Consider the following 16340-nt stretch of genomic DNA (forward strand, 5'->3'; position numbering starts at 1 on the left):
ATCTGATTCCACAAAAAATAATATATTATAGGTAAAGTCATTAACCAGTAAATCACAGGAGCACGTCCTTCAAAAATGAGTGAACTTTGCTAAGATTATAACAAATTTCATACCTTCTTTCACAGTCAAGTATAAACTGAGGCAATAAAAATTCACTTACCATGTTCTGTCTTTAGTTACGCTTTCAAATTCTGGAACAAACTGATACTTGCTTGAGGACAGTCAAGCAAAATTACTTTCATGTTAATACTGAGATGTTATCTATGTTAACATGCAGTGCATGTTATTGCTCATCTTCAAATAAATCAGTATTTTGTTAATTTCTTAATTTTCAATTCTAATATAGTAAGTATGAGTGCTTTTAAACTACATAAACAGAAACCCAAGCATATTGGAATAGTTTCCCACCCTAACAACCTCATTTTACCTTAATCACTTCTTTGGAGGCACTTTGTAAACAGTCATATTCTGAGGTACTGGGGTCCTAAATAAGTCCTAAGAATAAAAAGGGGTTCAGAGACCATAAAAAACTATTCCTTTTCCTTGTAAATCAAAAGCACACACATAGTTGTATCTCTGTCACTATTGCTCCTAAATAGAAGTACAGTTGGCCCTCTATTTCTGCAGGTTTTGCATGCATGGATCCAACCAACTGTGGATCGAAAACAGTACTTTCAGTCTATGATTGGGAATCTACGGACTCAGAGGGCCAATTGTGTGCATTGTTCTGTGCCATTTTATATACGGGACTTAAACATCTGTGGATTTTGGTATCCTGGCAGTAAGTGGGTGGAGGGTATCCTGGAACCAATCTCCACAGATATGGAGGGACAACTGTACAATTTACAGTATTGTAAATAGCTCAAAAACACCTCTCAAGTGGAGATACTCCTGAAGAGGGGAGTCCTAACCAGATTTAGTTTTGTTTTATTTTGCATTGGGGCCTATTTCAAAGTCTTCGCAGTTTTTCTTGACAATGTATTTAGTGAAGAGTAAGGAGACTGAGCTAGACCTCCTAGATGTGACAACATATACTATAAAACTGTAACAAATCAGATTATTGGTATATGCATAGATATTCAGATCATTATAACTTAATGGAAAGTCCAGGGTTAAAAAAAATCCCTGTATAGGCATTGTTTATAGGTTTTGTTTCAAATTCAAACTCAATTTGATTGGTAATGGCTTTTGGATGTAAGACTTGGAGAACACTTGAGATAGAGAAGAGTGCCAAAATTGTTTAGAGTTTTGTGTTATAGGTGGAAAAGTTAGTGTCATTTTATAAACTTAAAACTAGACATCACTTATACGTGGAGAAGGGAGAAGAATTACTGAACACATGAAAATTGGGGGTGCGGCAGAAGTCAGTTTAGAGTCTAACCTCACATTATATACTAGAATAAGTTATAGATGGATTAAAAAGTTAAATGTAAAAAAATTAAGATGATAATTCTGTGATTTGAAGATGGGAAGAGTCCCATTCAGCATTATGGCAATGAAAGTCTTCATAATGAATGAGATAAATACATTTGATTAAGTGGAAAAATAAATCTTCTGCAAGTCAAAATTAAATAATTATTTAGGAAAATATTTGTAGCAAATACAGTCTAAGGTTAATGACCTGAATTTTTAAAGGGCTCATAGATAATTGGTGAGAAAAAGAAGAAGATACCTAATAAACAAGACAAATGTTAAGACAGCAAATAGGTAAATTAATGGAAATTCCAAAGCAGGATATTCATGTTACTAAGAAACATGCAAAACTTATTATCCTCTTTACTGTCAAGAAATGCAAATTCAAAAAGCAAAAGGATAGTAAATAAATGGAAATAATTATTAATCCTTTCTTTTCTATTGTAGGATAACAAACTATGTAGTAGATAGGGGAAAGCTAATGGTCCAGCTATGTTTTTCATTGATTCCAGAGAGAGAGAAACATTGATCAGTTGCCTCCCATATGCACCCTGACCAGGGATCGAACCTGCAACCCAGTATGTGCCCTGTCCAGGAATCAAACCTGCAACCCTTTGGTGCATGGGATGGTGCTCTAACCAACTGAGCCACACCGGCCAGAGCCATATCATTTTTAAACCTGCAATGAATTAATGGTCTAAGCATAGCACATGAGTGGTTACTAACATCATAAAAAGGAACCTAATCACACATTATCTGCTTACTGGTGGGGAAACAATCCCATTGTCACTATCATGTAATACTTTTGTTGAAATAATCAAACTCTAAAACCTCTCTAGATCCAACTGTAAATTTACAGGAAATACAGAAGACTCCCACCCCCTAAAAAAATGTTAGGAGAAAACTTGGGGATACAGTCAGCAAAATACAGTCTGCAGGAAGCTGTATAGGACAAATAACTAGGTTTCACCAACTTTTTGTAGTAGTAATTAAAAGGAAATTAAGGAAAATAATTTTTGGTGCTCTACTCACAGCCCCTAGAAACCTATTCATTTACTGTAGATTAGTCATCTGTCTTTTTATTTGAGAGAGAGTGGGAGGGAGGGAGGAAAGGAGAGAGAGAGAAACATCGATTGGTTGCCTTCTGCATTCGCCCCTACCCAGGCTGGGGATCAAACTTGCAACCCAGGCACATGCCCTTGGCCAGGTATCGAACCCGAGACCCTTTGGTGCACTGGCCTATGTTCTAACCACTGAGCCACACTGGCCAGGGCTCATCTGTCTTCTTAATAATTATTTATAGAGGACAGAATTACATTTTAGGAGTAAAAGAACAACATCCTGTTAAGTTTTTTGAGGAAATGAACGATTTCATGCAGAATTGTGAGAATGGTGTAGAGAAAAGATTTTTAAGTTGAATGATCAGTTTATTTAATATTTTAGATTTTCCCTTTAAATCTGTTCTTAAAAGTTGTTTTTGGCCTCAGAGGTTTCTTGTTACTTGTGGAAAATTGGGTCATATTAATCTTCTGAACTCTTTTTTTTAATTTTTTTTTAATTTTTATTTTTTTTAAATGTATCTCTATTGATTTCATAGAGAGGAAAGGAGGGGGGGAGAGAGAGAGATAGAAACATCAATGATGAGAGAGTCATTGATCGGCTGCCTAGCCTGCAACCCAGGCATGTGCCCTGACCGGGAATCTAACCCTGATCTCCTGGATCTTAGGTCGATGCTCAACTGCTGAGCCACGCCCGGCTGGGCAATCTTCTGAACTCTTAAACTTTTATTATTATGTTCTAAGTTAGATAAATATTATTTTATATTATGTATTTATATTAACATATCTTTTTTAAAAGGAACTCTATTGTCCCTTCTGCTAAATTTGCTTATTAATTTTTATGTCTTTGGATTGGATTTGGATTTTATTGATAAGTAGTTGTCATAAAAGAACTATGTGTGTTATCTTACTTTTGTGCAGCTATATTCAAGGAGAAAATAACTTTATATAATGAAGTATTTACTCAAGTTTTAACATTTACTTTGTTGTCATTCTTTTTAAAAATGAATATTCTTAATTTTTATTTTCTTCTAAGCTTTTATACCACACCTTACATTCAATTTGTACATCATCTTCAGTTTAAAATTGTTAAGATAATAAAGATACATACTAGAGCCAGTGTGGTTCAGTTGGTTGGAGCATCATCTCATACACCAAAAGGTTGTGGGTTTGATTTCCTGTCAGAGCACATACCTATGTTGTGGATTCGATCCCCAGATGGGCGGCAATTGGTCAATGTTTCTTTCTCCCTAGCTTCCTTCCTTCCCCACTCTCTCTCAAAAAAAAAACATATAGACTGTAAAACACCGTTTTTTGTGCAGGACAGAGGAAGACTTGTAAACTTAGCAAATGCTGTTTATGCTTGTGGGATCATTTAATTTTTGTCACTTGATCAGTCTCATTTCCATAGCAATTAGAATATTCCAATTTATTTTATATCATTGAGTCCATGACTAGGAGGTCTAATTAAGTTAGATGATTAAGAGAAAATCCAGTAGCATATTTGATGTTTTGAAAATGTGGTATAAATCTTGATTTATTTATTATTATTCGTTTACATTTTATTTTTATCACAGATTCTGAAGAATATTTCTGTGTAAAAAGAATTTTCTCAGGTGGAGATCAAAGCTTTTCACATTACTCTAATCCCCAGGTAATAGTAGTCATATAAATAAATAATTACTAAGCTCAAATAATTTTGAAGAAATTTTTGAACCCATAAATGTTCATTATATGTTATAAAGTAATTGCCTTAAATTCTTTTCCTCAAATCTACAAAACTTTTGGTTCATTTAAGAAGTTTTTGTTTCAAGTGTTTAGTAGATATTTACATGCTTTTTAAATAAATTAAATACATAGTATATTTGATTATATATCTGGGTTTAGATTATATATAATATCTCCTCTCTCTGACTAATCTACTTGTTTTAAAATTTAGAACTGTGGGCCACCAGATGATTTTAGATGTCCTGATCCTTCAAAGCAGATCTGGACTGTGAACGAAGCTCTGATTCAAAAATGGCTGAGCTACCCCTCTGGAAGGTTTCCTGTGGAGATAGCCAAGTAAGAAAGGCATTTTACTTACACACGCACAACCTCTAAGCTCTGTGGTAGAGCAACCTGTACTTAGGAGATTTTATTTAAGTGAATATTTTATTAAATGTCACCTTCTGAATGGTTTATGTATAAAAGTTAAAATGTCTAGAATTTCTATAGTAATGGATATTTTAAGATATCTTTCACTTAGATTTATGTTAGAATTCTTTCATATACATAATGATATAGGAAATGACTTAAAATATTAAATATAGTCACTTTAGGATTGGGATTGAAATATGTTTCTTGTAACTTCCTAGTGGTCACTGTCTTAACTTTTATACTCCTTGGAAGATTTGAGTATTACTTTCTTGAATATTTTGCTTATAGATAAACTTGTTTAGTACTTGAAGTTTTTCTAATTGTAGTTTGTGTTAGTGTAGGCCTCAAAAAAATAACATCCCAGATACATTTACCAGAGTGTGGAATTAAGAAAATTAAATGTGCATGTTTTTATAAAAAAAAATTTTTAATGAACATCAGATTTGTTCAGTGAATCAGAGGATGAAAGTAATATTTGAGAAACTCAAAAGTGTAATAGTAATACCTTTATCAAGTATTATTTAATCTTTAGTAATTTATAAAATCCTGATTTATTCTAATTAAGTGTTGAGTAGAAGAATGCTTGTAGAATTAAATAGATTAAACATTTATTTTAATTTTTTTTAAAAAGAAGGCAAACAGATTTCTCATTTTGTGATTTGGGGATTTTTAAATTCCTTTTTAGTGAAATAGATGGGACATTTTCTTCTTCTGGTTGTTTAAATGGAAGTTTTTTAGCTGTTAGGTAAGTGGCAATTTTTTGATATACTGAATTTAAAAATTTTATATTAAATAAGTGAAATAATTTTAAAGTTTTATTTTATTATTTTTTCTCTCTCTTTTTTTAATAGCAATGATGATCACTATAGAACAGGCACCAGATTCTCAGGGGTTGATATGAATGCTGCTAGGCTTTTATTCCACAAACTTATACAACCTGATTCTCCTCAGATAGCTCAGCAGGTTTGCTTTTTTAATTACTCCATATTTGTATTATGTAGTCTGTTGAGTTTTTATTCAATGTAACTTTATGTTTATAGCCTAATTAACTTTTTAGCGTTTTATACTCTTCATCACGGTGCCCTTTGTATGGTTTTTTTCAAATACAGTCAAACCTCAGTTTTCGAATATCTCCCATCTCAAACAATTCGTTTCTCGACCAAGTCGTTCACTGAAGAAATGTCCCAGTTGTTGAACAAAACTTTGGTTCTGGACCTGACAGCACTTTCACGCTGATATACTAGCATGACAAAAAGCATGGAAATTGTACTGTGAATTTGTTTGTTTGTTTTGCTTTAGTCCCTGGTGATATGGACCATTAGCACAATTTTAAAACATAAAGAGGTCGTCGTTCAAGAATGCTAATGTTGCTAAGGGTGTGAAAGAAACAGTGATCACACACAATTGAAGAGGTAGAAAAATCGTTGTTGATTTGGATAAATGAAAAGCAGTTAGCCAGTGACAGCATTTGCAGGCAGTGATATGTGAAAAAGCAAAGATGCTGCATGCTGGCTTCCTGAAAAACACCCTGGAACAAGTGCTGAAAGTGATTTGTTTAAGGCTAGTAGGGGGTGGTTCAGTAATTTGAGAAAAGAAGTGTTTGTTTATAGATTAATCAGTACACAAGACATACTCTATATAAGAAAGGTTAAAACAGGTAATCATTTGGGGGTCTGGAATGAATTAATTCAATTTACGTCATTTCTAATGGGGAAAAAAATGATTAGGTTTTCAAACAAATCACTCCTCAAACAGCCTTCTGGAACAAATTAAATTTGGGAACCGAGGTTTCACTGTATATTAGTATAAGAATTAAGGTTTTATTTTAAAACATTTGTAATTTAGCTGTCAAGTATTTGTAAATTTTTTCAGATGTCTGGCACAGACCCTTAATTGCTCAACATTACCATGTTGGTTAAGTTTTTATACAACTATAGAGAGAGAGTTTAAATGTGACTTGCATACAAGTTATTCTTTTAGCAATGCGTAGGCATTAATTTTGATTATGCTCCAAAGTACATTCACTGAGTCATTGCAAGACACTTTTTTCTTTCACCATTTCATGTTTGCTGTAGTATAAGATTATCTTTTTGTTGTTATTTTTTAAAATTTTGGGGGGAAAGTACATTTATTTTAAATGAAGTAGGTTTTACTTTTTGTCAAAATATAGGTGGCAGCTAGTTTGGAAAAGAATCTGATTCCTAAACTGACTAGCTCCTTACCTGATGTTGAAGCATTGAGGTTTTATCTTACTCTACCAGAATGTCCCCTGATGAGTGATTCCAACAATTTTACAACAATAGCAATTCCCTTTGGTACAGCTCTTGTGAACCTAGAAAAGGCACCATTGAAAGTACTTGGTAAGACTTTTAAATTTTTTTTCTTTTATAACCTTTTCTCTAAATGAAAATGCTCCGAAGTTCTTACCTTTTTGCTCATTGAAATTTTTCTACCCTGCTTATTTGACGTTGACTTAGGGAAAAATAAGCCTGTTTTTCCTTTTGTTGCTTTTTTCTAGTCATCTGATGCTAGTTGTTGAAGTTGTTGGATGCAGTATTAAAATTTTAATCAAACACAGTAGCAGAGACAGTATCAGGAAAGACAAAAATTGTATTTCATATTCCCCTCCCCCATCTCCTCTAGAGTGATATTGCTATTAAAGAAGTAAAGGAGGAGGAACAATTAAAATTGAACAAACAAGGGTATTAAATCTTCCCTGAATTCTGTTAACCCTTTGCCTTCTCTTTCCCTCACTTGCTAGTTTCCTGATGTTTGATTTATTTCTCTGCACGTAGATGAGATTCTGCTTATCTGATCTTACAGTTCTGTCTCTGTCTCCTCAAGAGTTTTGGCCTAAATTTTTCTTATCCTAGTTTTTCTAATTGTGAAGATTTCATCTCTGTCTCCTGGCTGTTATAGTTTGCTACATTGAACACAGTGCTTTCTTTCCTAATAGTTTTTGTTAGGTATGTGAAGCTGAGATATATGGAAGTAATAAAATCAGTACAAGAATTTTTAGGCTGAAGATGAGCAGAGGAAGCAACAAGTAGGGTAGAATCGGGGAACCCTGGGGAATTAGTAATAGAAGAGTGAGGCAGGGACTCACAGAACATTATTCCATGTTGTCAGAAGTTTTTGTCTTCTTTCTGTCTGCTTCGTAGGATTGTGGTATTTGTAGTTAATAACAACAAATAGTGAATGTAGGAAAAGACAGACATGTACTTTATATCGTTCAGCTTCTGTATTTGATTTTCTGGAGTACCTTGCATTTTAAAGGTGGTGCTTCACAATATTTCAACTTTGTGTTGAGAGATAAAGCTTGGGAAGATCTTTAAATATTGAAGCAATACAGTTTTAAAGTGTTTTGTTTAAAAACTAAAATTCTAATTTCCAAAGCACTTTTTAATAACTGGTGTTAATATTAGGTATAATGGTGAGTTTTAAATATAATTTAGGAAACCAAAAATATAAGTTCAGTACACCTTTCTTACTTTCTTTTTTCTTTTTATTGAATTTATTGGGGTGACACTGGTTAACAAAATTATTCAGGATTTAGGTACATAATTCCACAACACATCATCTATATATTTTTGCTTTTGAGAGCTTTTAGAACAATATTCTTTAACTTGAAAGTGAGGTGAGGTCTAGAAATGTTACACAAAATATTGTGTCATGTGTATCTTCCTGGGATTTTCAAAGGGTTAAGGGCCATTACTTTAGAAGAAAACTCAGTATTATTTTGAAAATCGTGATTCTTTAAATTTATTTTATTTGTGTGTTCACCTTTTAATAACAGAAAACTGGTGGTCAGTACTTGAACCTCCACTATTCCTCAAGATTGTAGAACTTTTTAAGGAAGTTGTGGTACATCTTTTGAAACTCTACAAGATTGGCATTCCCCCTTCTGAAAGAAGAATTTTCAACAGTTTTCTTCATACTGCATTAAAGGTTTTAGAAATATTACATAGGGTATGTCCAATAGTTTATTTTCCTCTTTCCCCATTGCTACTAACATCGATAATGTTTATTTTAATATTAATATATTATAGATTTAGTTTGGCATTAAAGATATATAATAGAAATTTGAAAAAGTTATCTATTTTTTCTTTAAAAGATATAATACGTCTGTATTTTGGAGCTTTGGTCTTATTTGACTTCGTTAGGCATTTATGGATAACTTGTCTGTAGTTGGGCAGAACAATAATATACTAATGAATTAGAATTCTCTTTATATTTTCTTGTGAAGAACATGATTTGTTAGTTTAAATACCATGTTTTTGTTATTTATAGATGGCTATCATATGAAAGAGACTGAATCCTACTTGTGATTATGAGAATCAAAACTCATATTCTTTGGCTATTGGGTACTAATGGCTTCAGTTAAAGTAGAACATTTCATTTGAAACAAATAACTAACTTGAAATCAGAACCATATATAATTCATTAACTTACCTATTGTTCTTTCCTGCCCTTCCTCTCAGTATAAAAAATAGTACCCTTTATACTTGTAGCAGTTCAAAGTTATATGAAGAAGTAGTCTCAGCTGTTTCATTAAAGATGGATTTGAGACATCCCTGATAGCTGGTAGGTATATCTCTTTTATGCCATTTGGTATTCTTGAGATGCTATTGGGAGACATGACCTAAGGGAGAAGCTTATGTTTCTAGCTTCACAAATGACTAAAAAACTCATATGAACCTTTTTCTCTTTAGCTTCTTCCCCTTAACAGCTTCTTTACTGTTTTCAGATGCTTCTTACCTAGTACTGAGGTAAATGATAAGAGAATAAAGAAGATAGTATTCTATTCTCTGTAAGAAAGAACCCATATGGAGCATTTATTTTTTTCTTTTCTTTTAGAGAAGTTCCTGTGTACTTTCTAAATTTCAGTCTTTTTGAAATTACTCTTTTGTATTTAGAATGTCCAAGATTCATGGCGGGGGGAGGGGAACGGTCATCATTTCTCTTTATAATTAAGGAAATGATAGCCATTTCTTTCCTAGGAAATAAGTCATTCTTCTAATTGCCCTTCCTAGAACAAGCCTTTCTAATAGCACTTTAGGGTTAACTGGATTCTGCAGTAATCTGCTATTAAGAACATCCCCTGACTTCATGGGATAAGCCTTTCTGTATGCCTTTTGTCTAGGATTCAACAGATTAATTAGATACCCCTGAACTCTTTTCCTATAGTCAGACTTGATTCCCAAATAATTATTCACCCTTTTCCCCTTTCTTATGTACTTATTTTTATTTACCTCTTTAAATATATATTTATTTATTTATTTATTTATATTTATATTTTGGTTGCTTTAGCTGTGTCTTTTACCACAAGTAAAAGGGAGGGTAGGAGAAGAGGAAGGAATTTAATCTTTTGTCTTCCATAATTACAGATAGAATTTGAGCAAGTAAGTTATCTGCTTAGCTCAGAAGCCTCACTCTCTACTGAAGAAGAACCCCATGGGGGTCCCATCTCCAGAGACCTTTTTGATAGAGCCATGCTAGATACTAGAATCCTAAATTTTTGCTAGCTGAAAGGGAAGAGAAAGTAATCTAACAGTGTCCAGGATTAGTATCTCCTTTAAAAAAATTTTTTTTAAATATATATTGATTTCAGAGAGAGGAAAGGAGAGGGAGAGAGAGAGAGAGAAACACAATGATGAGAGAGTCATTGATCGGCTGCCTCCTGCACGCCCCTGACTGGGGATTTAGCCCGCAACCCGGGCATGTGCCCTGACCGGGAATTGAAAACTGATCGCCTGGATCCTAGGTCGACGCTCAACTGCTGAGCCTCTCCTGGCCGGGCCGTATCTCCTTTATACATTAATTCATGTGAGCATGTTATATATATTCCTCATTTTACTTTTTAAACTCTGTGTGGTTGATATTTTGCCCCTTATTCTGAATTTCAAATGTCACAAACTACTAAGTAACAGAGTTGAAATACAAATCCAAGTCTACTTGCAAAGTTCTTGCTGCTTCTAATGTACTTCTGTATTGGCAGATAATAGTAATATAATATGTTTAACAGGGGGTATTTATTTATTTATTTTTACTCCTTACCAGAGTTATGTTTTTATTGATTTTAGAGAGTGAAGAAGGGCAAAAGAGAGAGAATGAGAAGGAGGGAAGGAGAGAAACAGTGATGTGAGAGAGAAACATAGATCAGTTCCTACTGTGTTCACTTGGGGATCAAACCCACAACCTGGGTATGTGCCCTGACCAGAATCGAACCGGAGACCTTTTGGTGTACAGGACGACATTTCAACTGACTGAGCCACTTGGCCAGGGCAGGAGTTTTGCTTTTATTTTATGCCCCTAGATCTAGTGGTTCCTATTTCCATGATAGCTGATAGTACTGTATTGTTAAAAGACCATGTTTATAACTCCATTTGTGCTTCTTCCTGTCATCTATAATTTTTAACAAGTCTTTCTCTTTATCGCATATGCAAATGGAGAATTATCTATAAAATAAGGGTTAAAATACTGGCCTAATAGTTTCCCAGGATTGATGTATTATTTAAATCATACAATATATTAAATTATTATATTTACATACAGCAGTGATTTTATTATCACCATTACCACCGTTTGGATGGGAAACTGCTACTCTTAACTTGATCATTGGGTTATATGGAAACTAGGTCCTTTTTCGAAATTGTTACATACTCAAAAGCAGAATGATAATGATACCAATTTCTTAAGCATCTCTTACTGGGAGTTCTTAGAGCAGTCACTCACTTTCCTCTATCCCCTACTTTGGAGAAAACTTCCCTTGGTCCTAATCTGCCATAAATGGATACTCGTGGAAATTAACTATCAGGGATGCTTCATTTTCATCTTTAGTGAAACCCAAGTAAATTGCTTATCAGAAACTTGTTTTTTCAAAAACACCTTATGACTGACAACTGTATATATTCATTCTCTCTGCTCCATGGTTAAAATTTAGAAGAAGGTTCCTCATGTGATTTCCTTCTTGACCTAACCCTAGAGCAGGATTAAGAACTAGAGAATTGGACTGTATGTTTCCTAATCATTTTGGGATATATGGATGACTTGTTCCTCCCTTTATGTCATGTCCTTTGGAAAGCTTTTGAATTAAAAATCATATCCAATGCTCCAAATGGCGTAAGAAAGATAGCTTTTGTACCTGCTGTCAGGAATGGATGTAATACCAGTTAAATGAGTTTCCTGGCAAGTAATTGGGTTATTTAGTAGTTTCTGAGTTTTCAAACAGTACATTATAGGGATACTGATGTTCCTAACGAAAAGACTTAACTTGGCCTATCTAGTCTAATTGCTATGTATCTTGCTAATCTTCTGAAATCAGTGATTTAAAAAAATTTTTTTTGCAAGGAACCCTTAAATAAACCAAACAGATATGACACACATCTCTACTTACTATGTACCACCTTTGAACTGAGGTTTATAAATCAGAATGCTAAACTGTAATTAAAATGTGAAATAAAAGTGTTATGATCAAACATATAATTTTATTTTGTCCATTGCAGGCAGTATACTGAATGTACAGGCTGTTTTGAACTACCATGTGATTTTTTTTAAAAATTAATTTTACAGATATTTATTGAGTGCCTACTATGTGTATATCATTGTGTTAGACATTAGGGATGTGGTGATTAGGAAAAGATGATTTCTGCCCTTGTTAAAATTAGAAATTTAGAGCAGTTTTATACATATAAGCAAATAAATATTTATGATATAGCACAATAAGTACTAGATTAAGGAAAATGAAGGGTGCTATGAGAACACATAGGAGGGCACAGAACTCAGAACTAATGAAAGCTTTCTGGGTAAAATAATGTCATATCTACTATACAAATGTATTTTTATATATTTTTTAAAACTGTTGGTTTTTATATGTAAATCTATATACAGGTCTTTGGATCAGTCTTCTGTTCAGTGTCTCATTTCCCTGTTTTTACAGCATTGTTAACTGATTTTCTCTTTAGTTATTAAATTATTGTGACTGAATTAACAGCCATAATTTCCTCCCAAGTCTAAGTTGACTGCAGTTTGTCTGTTTTTGAACCAAATTTGATTTCTGAATTGTTAATTTTTATTCTAACGTCATATTTCTTTTCAAAAACGTATTTGCAGGATATACAGACTGCAAACACTGGTTGATATTGGTGAAGGAAACTGCTGTTTACCTTTTAAAATCTAAAATACTTAAAGAAAAATATGTATCAGCAGTCAGTGGAATGTGAATCATTTTCTCCAAGTATCACTACATTTGAGTCCAATGTGATAAAATGTTAGTGTGTGTATAGTCATGCGCTGCTTAATGATGGGGATACATTCTGAGAAATGCATCGTTGGGCAATTTTGTCATTGTGTGAACATCATAGGATGCACTTAACAAACCAAGATGGGATAGCTGACTATCCACCTAGGCTAGATGGGATATAGCCCATTACTCCTAGGCTGCAAGCCTGTCTGTACAGCATGTTATTATACAAACAACATGAGATTAAATCAAGCACAAGAGACGATGCAACCAAGAGATGTGGTAAGCTTGAGATGTATGAGGCTACTGCTGGTGCAATATGGCTTGCTGTTTTACGGCCAACTTTTTTTTTTTTTTGGTAAGTATGAAGACTACACTATAAAATAATGATAAAAAGTATAGTATAGTAAATACATAAACCAGGGATGTAGTAGTTTATTATCATTATCAAGTACTGCACACTATATATAATTGTATATGCTATACTTTGGTTTTTTTTCAATGGTTTATTTTCTTTTCCGAAATGTGGCATCAAAGTGTCTGCATTTGGCCCTTCACTCTTTGCCTCTCCCTCACCTCCTGCCACATACAGCTTTAGTTGTCTCCTTTAAGGAAAATAGTTATAAATTATGTGTCTGAGGCAAACCTTTCTCTTGAGTTACTTGATGGTTTTGCCATCATTTTACACTAAAAAGAGGTTTTAATACCAAATTTATCATCCTTCCCAGCTCTTATTCCTGTCTCACCAAGATTATTGTCTTTTCCTGACTTGTAAGTGTGTTGCCAGCATTCCCCCCCTGCCCCCCCCACTGATTCAGGCCTGAAATTTTGAAGTTGTCTTTGACTCCTCCTGTTTTCTTCTTTTTTTAAAAAAAATATGTTTTTATTGATTTCAGAGAGAGGGAGAGATAGAAACATCAATGATGAGAGTCATTGATTTGTTGCTCCGTGCATGCCCCCTGCTGGGGATTGAGCCTACAACTCGGGCATGTGCCCTGACCGGGAATTGACCCGTGACCTCCTGGATCCTAGGTCGGCTCTAAACCACTGAGCAACACCAGCCAGGCTCTTCTCCTGTTTTTTATATCCAATTAGCTACCATGACCTCTGCATTGTTTCTAGAAACCTTGAACCTTTAATATCCTGATTTAGTTCCCTACCACTAGCCTCTATATTCATTCTTGACTATACCTCACTCTGCCAACAGGATAATTTGCATAAAATATCACTCTGATTCTATCATTTGTTGACTCTAATACCTTATGTCCCTGAGTATCAGCTCTTACCACAGTGATGATCGGCAACAAAACACACTGAAACTCATTGGCATACAGTAATAAGCATTTATTCTCATCTCTGCCTCATCCTGAAAGTTGGCAGAAGTTGGCTCACCTTGTCGGGCTTTAGCTGGGCTTAGCTCCAAGCTTCATATTGGGTCCGGCTCTGCTCCATGTGCCTCTAATTCTTGAACCAGCAGTTTAGCCGGGGCAGGTATATACAAATTTTCGTCTCCTTTAGTTCATGTTGTTCTCTGTCAAGAATGTTCTTCCTCAGACCTTTTTGAAATCTTTTCCATTCACTTCACTCTCTAATTTTTATGTTGAATATCATTCTGTATACAAAAACATTGAAATACAAACAGCATTAATTTTCTTGGACATTTTCCTCCATACGAGTAATACTAAAGAAATTAACTATATTTCTGTAATATCATCTATCTGCCTAGGCATATGCAATTTTCCTGTGTTATACCAAAAATGTTTTTTATATTGCTGCTTTAAACTAGAGTTCAGTCAGATTCATTTTTGCAATTTTTGAACCTTGTTAGTCTCTTCCCAATTTATGAATGTAGTATATCTCTTATTTATTTAAGTCTTTTTTCTCTCAGCAATATTTTGTAGTTTTCAGAGGTCTTCTATATATATATATATATTTTTTTTTAATATATCTTTATTGATTTCAGAGAGAGGAAAGGAGAGGGAGAGAGAGAAACAGAAACATCAATGATGAGAGTCATTGAGTGGCTGCCTAGCCCGCAACCCGGGCATGTGCCCTGACCAGGAATCGAACCCCGATTGCCTGGATCCCAGGTTGACACTCAACCGCTGAGCCACGCCCAGCCAGGCTTCAATATCTTTTGTTAAATTCTTTAATATTTTGTTTTTGATGCTACTGTAAATTATAATTTAAAATTTTTATTTTCCAAATATTTGTTGCTAGTGAAGAAATTCAGTTGAGTTTTATGTACTGTGTAACCTTGATAATTTAGAAGCTTCAATAATCAGATTCATTTGGATTTATGTACCCAATCATGTTATTTTCTTGCCTTGTTTTATTGACTAAGATGTCAAGTACAATGTTGAATATAAATGGTTTCAGTGGATATCCTTGCCTAATTCTTAATCTTAGAAAGAAAGCATTATTTTACAAATAAGTGTGATGTTACCTGTGGAATTTTTTTTTTAAGGTAGGCTTTATCTATTTGAAGAAGTTTCCATTTATTTCTGGTTTGCTGAAAGTGTTTATTAAGAGGTACTGAATTTTGTTAGATTCTTTTTGCTGCATCTGTTGAAATGAGCAAATTATTTTTTTCTGCTTTATTTTCTGAAATGTAGTGAAATGCATTGATATTTGAATATTACACCAACCTTGCATTCCTGGGATAAACTCTGCTTGGGCATTGTATGTTATACTTTATGTATACTGTTAGGTTTAATTTGCTAATATTTTGTTGAGGGTTTTATGTCTCTGTTCATAAGGGATGTTGATCTGATCATTTTTGTTTCTCATATTGTCATCAGCTTTTAGTATCAAGTTTATTCTGGCTTCATAAAATGAATTAAGAAATGATCCCTCTTTTTATATTTTCTGAGTTGGTTTAAAATTGGTATTATTTCTTTCTTAAATGTTAGATAGAGCCCTGGCCCATGTGGCTCTATCTAACATTGGTTGGAGCGTCATCCTGTACACCGAAGGGTGGCAGGTTCAATTCCCTGTTAGAGCACATGCCCAGGTTGCAGGTTTGATTACATTGCTTACAGGATGCAACTGAACAATTTCTTGCATTGATGTTTCTCTCTCTCTTTCTCCCCCCCTACTCCCCAGAATCAATTTTTAAAAAACATATCCTCGGTGAGGGGGGAAAAAGTTAGATAGAATTTACTATTAAAACCATCTTGGCCTGGAGTTTTCTTTTGGGAAATTTTAAAATTTCATATTAAATTTAAAAAATAAAATGTAATTTATATTTTCTGTTTCTTCTTGAGTCAATTTTGGTAAGATATCTATGTGGTAATGTCTCTTCTTTCATTCCTGGTAGTGATAATTTGTGACTTCTCTCTTTTTGTCTTATTTAGTTTGGTTAGAGGCTTCTCAGTTTTATTGGCCTTTTCATAAAACACATTTGCTTTCACTGATTTTTCTCTAGCATTTTTCTCTTTTTCATCAATTTCTGCTCTTTATTTCCTTCCCTCTATTTGATTTTGCCT

The 16340-nt window shown here is 33.8% G+C and overlaps 1 protein-coding gene across 5 annotated transcripts in view; it reads left to right on the forward strand.

The window, feature by feature from the left end:
* Positions 1 to 16340, forward strand: part of HERC4 (HECT and RLD domain containing E3 ubiquitin protein ligase 4) — a 108482-nt gene that overhangs the window by 55921 nt on the left and 36221 nt on the right. For 4 of the 5 annotated variants that reach the window (XM_016198405.2, XM_016198404.2, XM_016198401.2 and 1 more), the window contains 6 exons: positions 4049 to 4125; positions 4411 to 4535; positions 5296 to 5355; positions 5462 to 5573; positions 6781 to 6970; positions 8407 to 8579. In XM_016198405.2, coding sequence (XP_016053891.1) covers positions 4049 to 4125; positions 4411 to 4535; positions 5296 to 5355; positions 5462 to 5573; positions 6781 to 6970; positions 8407 to 8579 — 737 coding nt within the window. The remainder of the gene's footprint in view (positions 1 to 4048; positions 4126 to 4410; positions 4536 to 5295; positions 5356 to 5461; positions 5574 to 6780; positions 6971 to 8406; positions 8580 to 16340) is intronic. The other variant, XM_016198402.2, reaches the window with a different exon arrangement.

Source organism: Miniopterus natalensis, chromosome 14 (assembly GCF_054644295.1).
Source record: "Miniopterus natalensis isolate mMinNat1 chromosome 14, mMinNat1.hap1, whole genome shotgun sequence".
In the NCBI taxonomy this organism is placed as follows: domain Eukaryota; kingdom Metazoa; phylum Chordata; class Mammalia; order Chiroptera; family Miniopteridae; genus Miniopterus; species Miniopterus natalensis.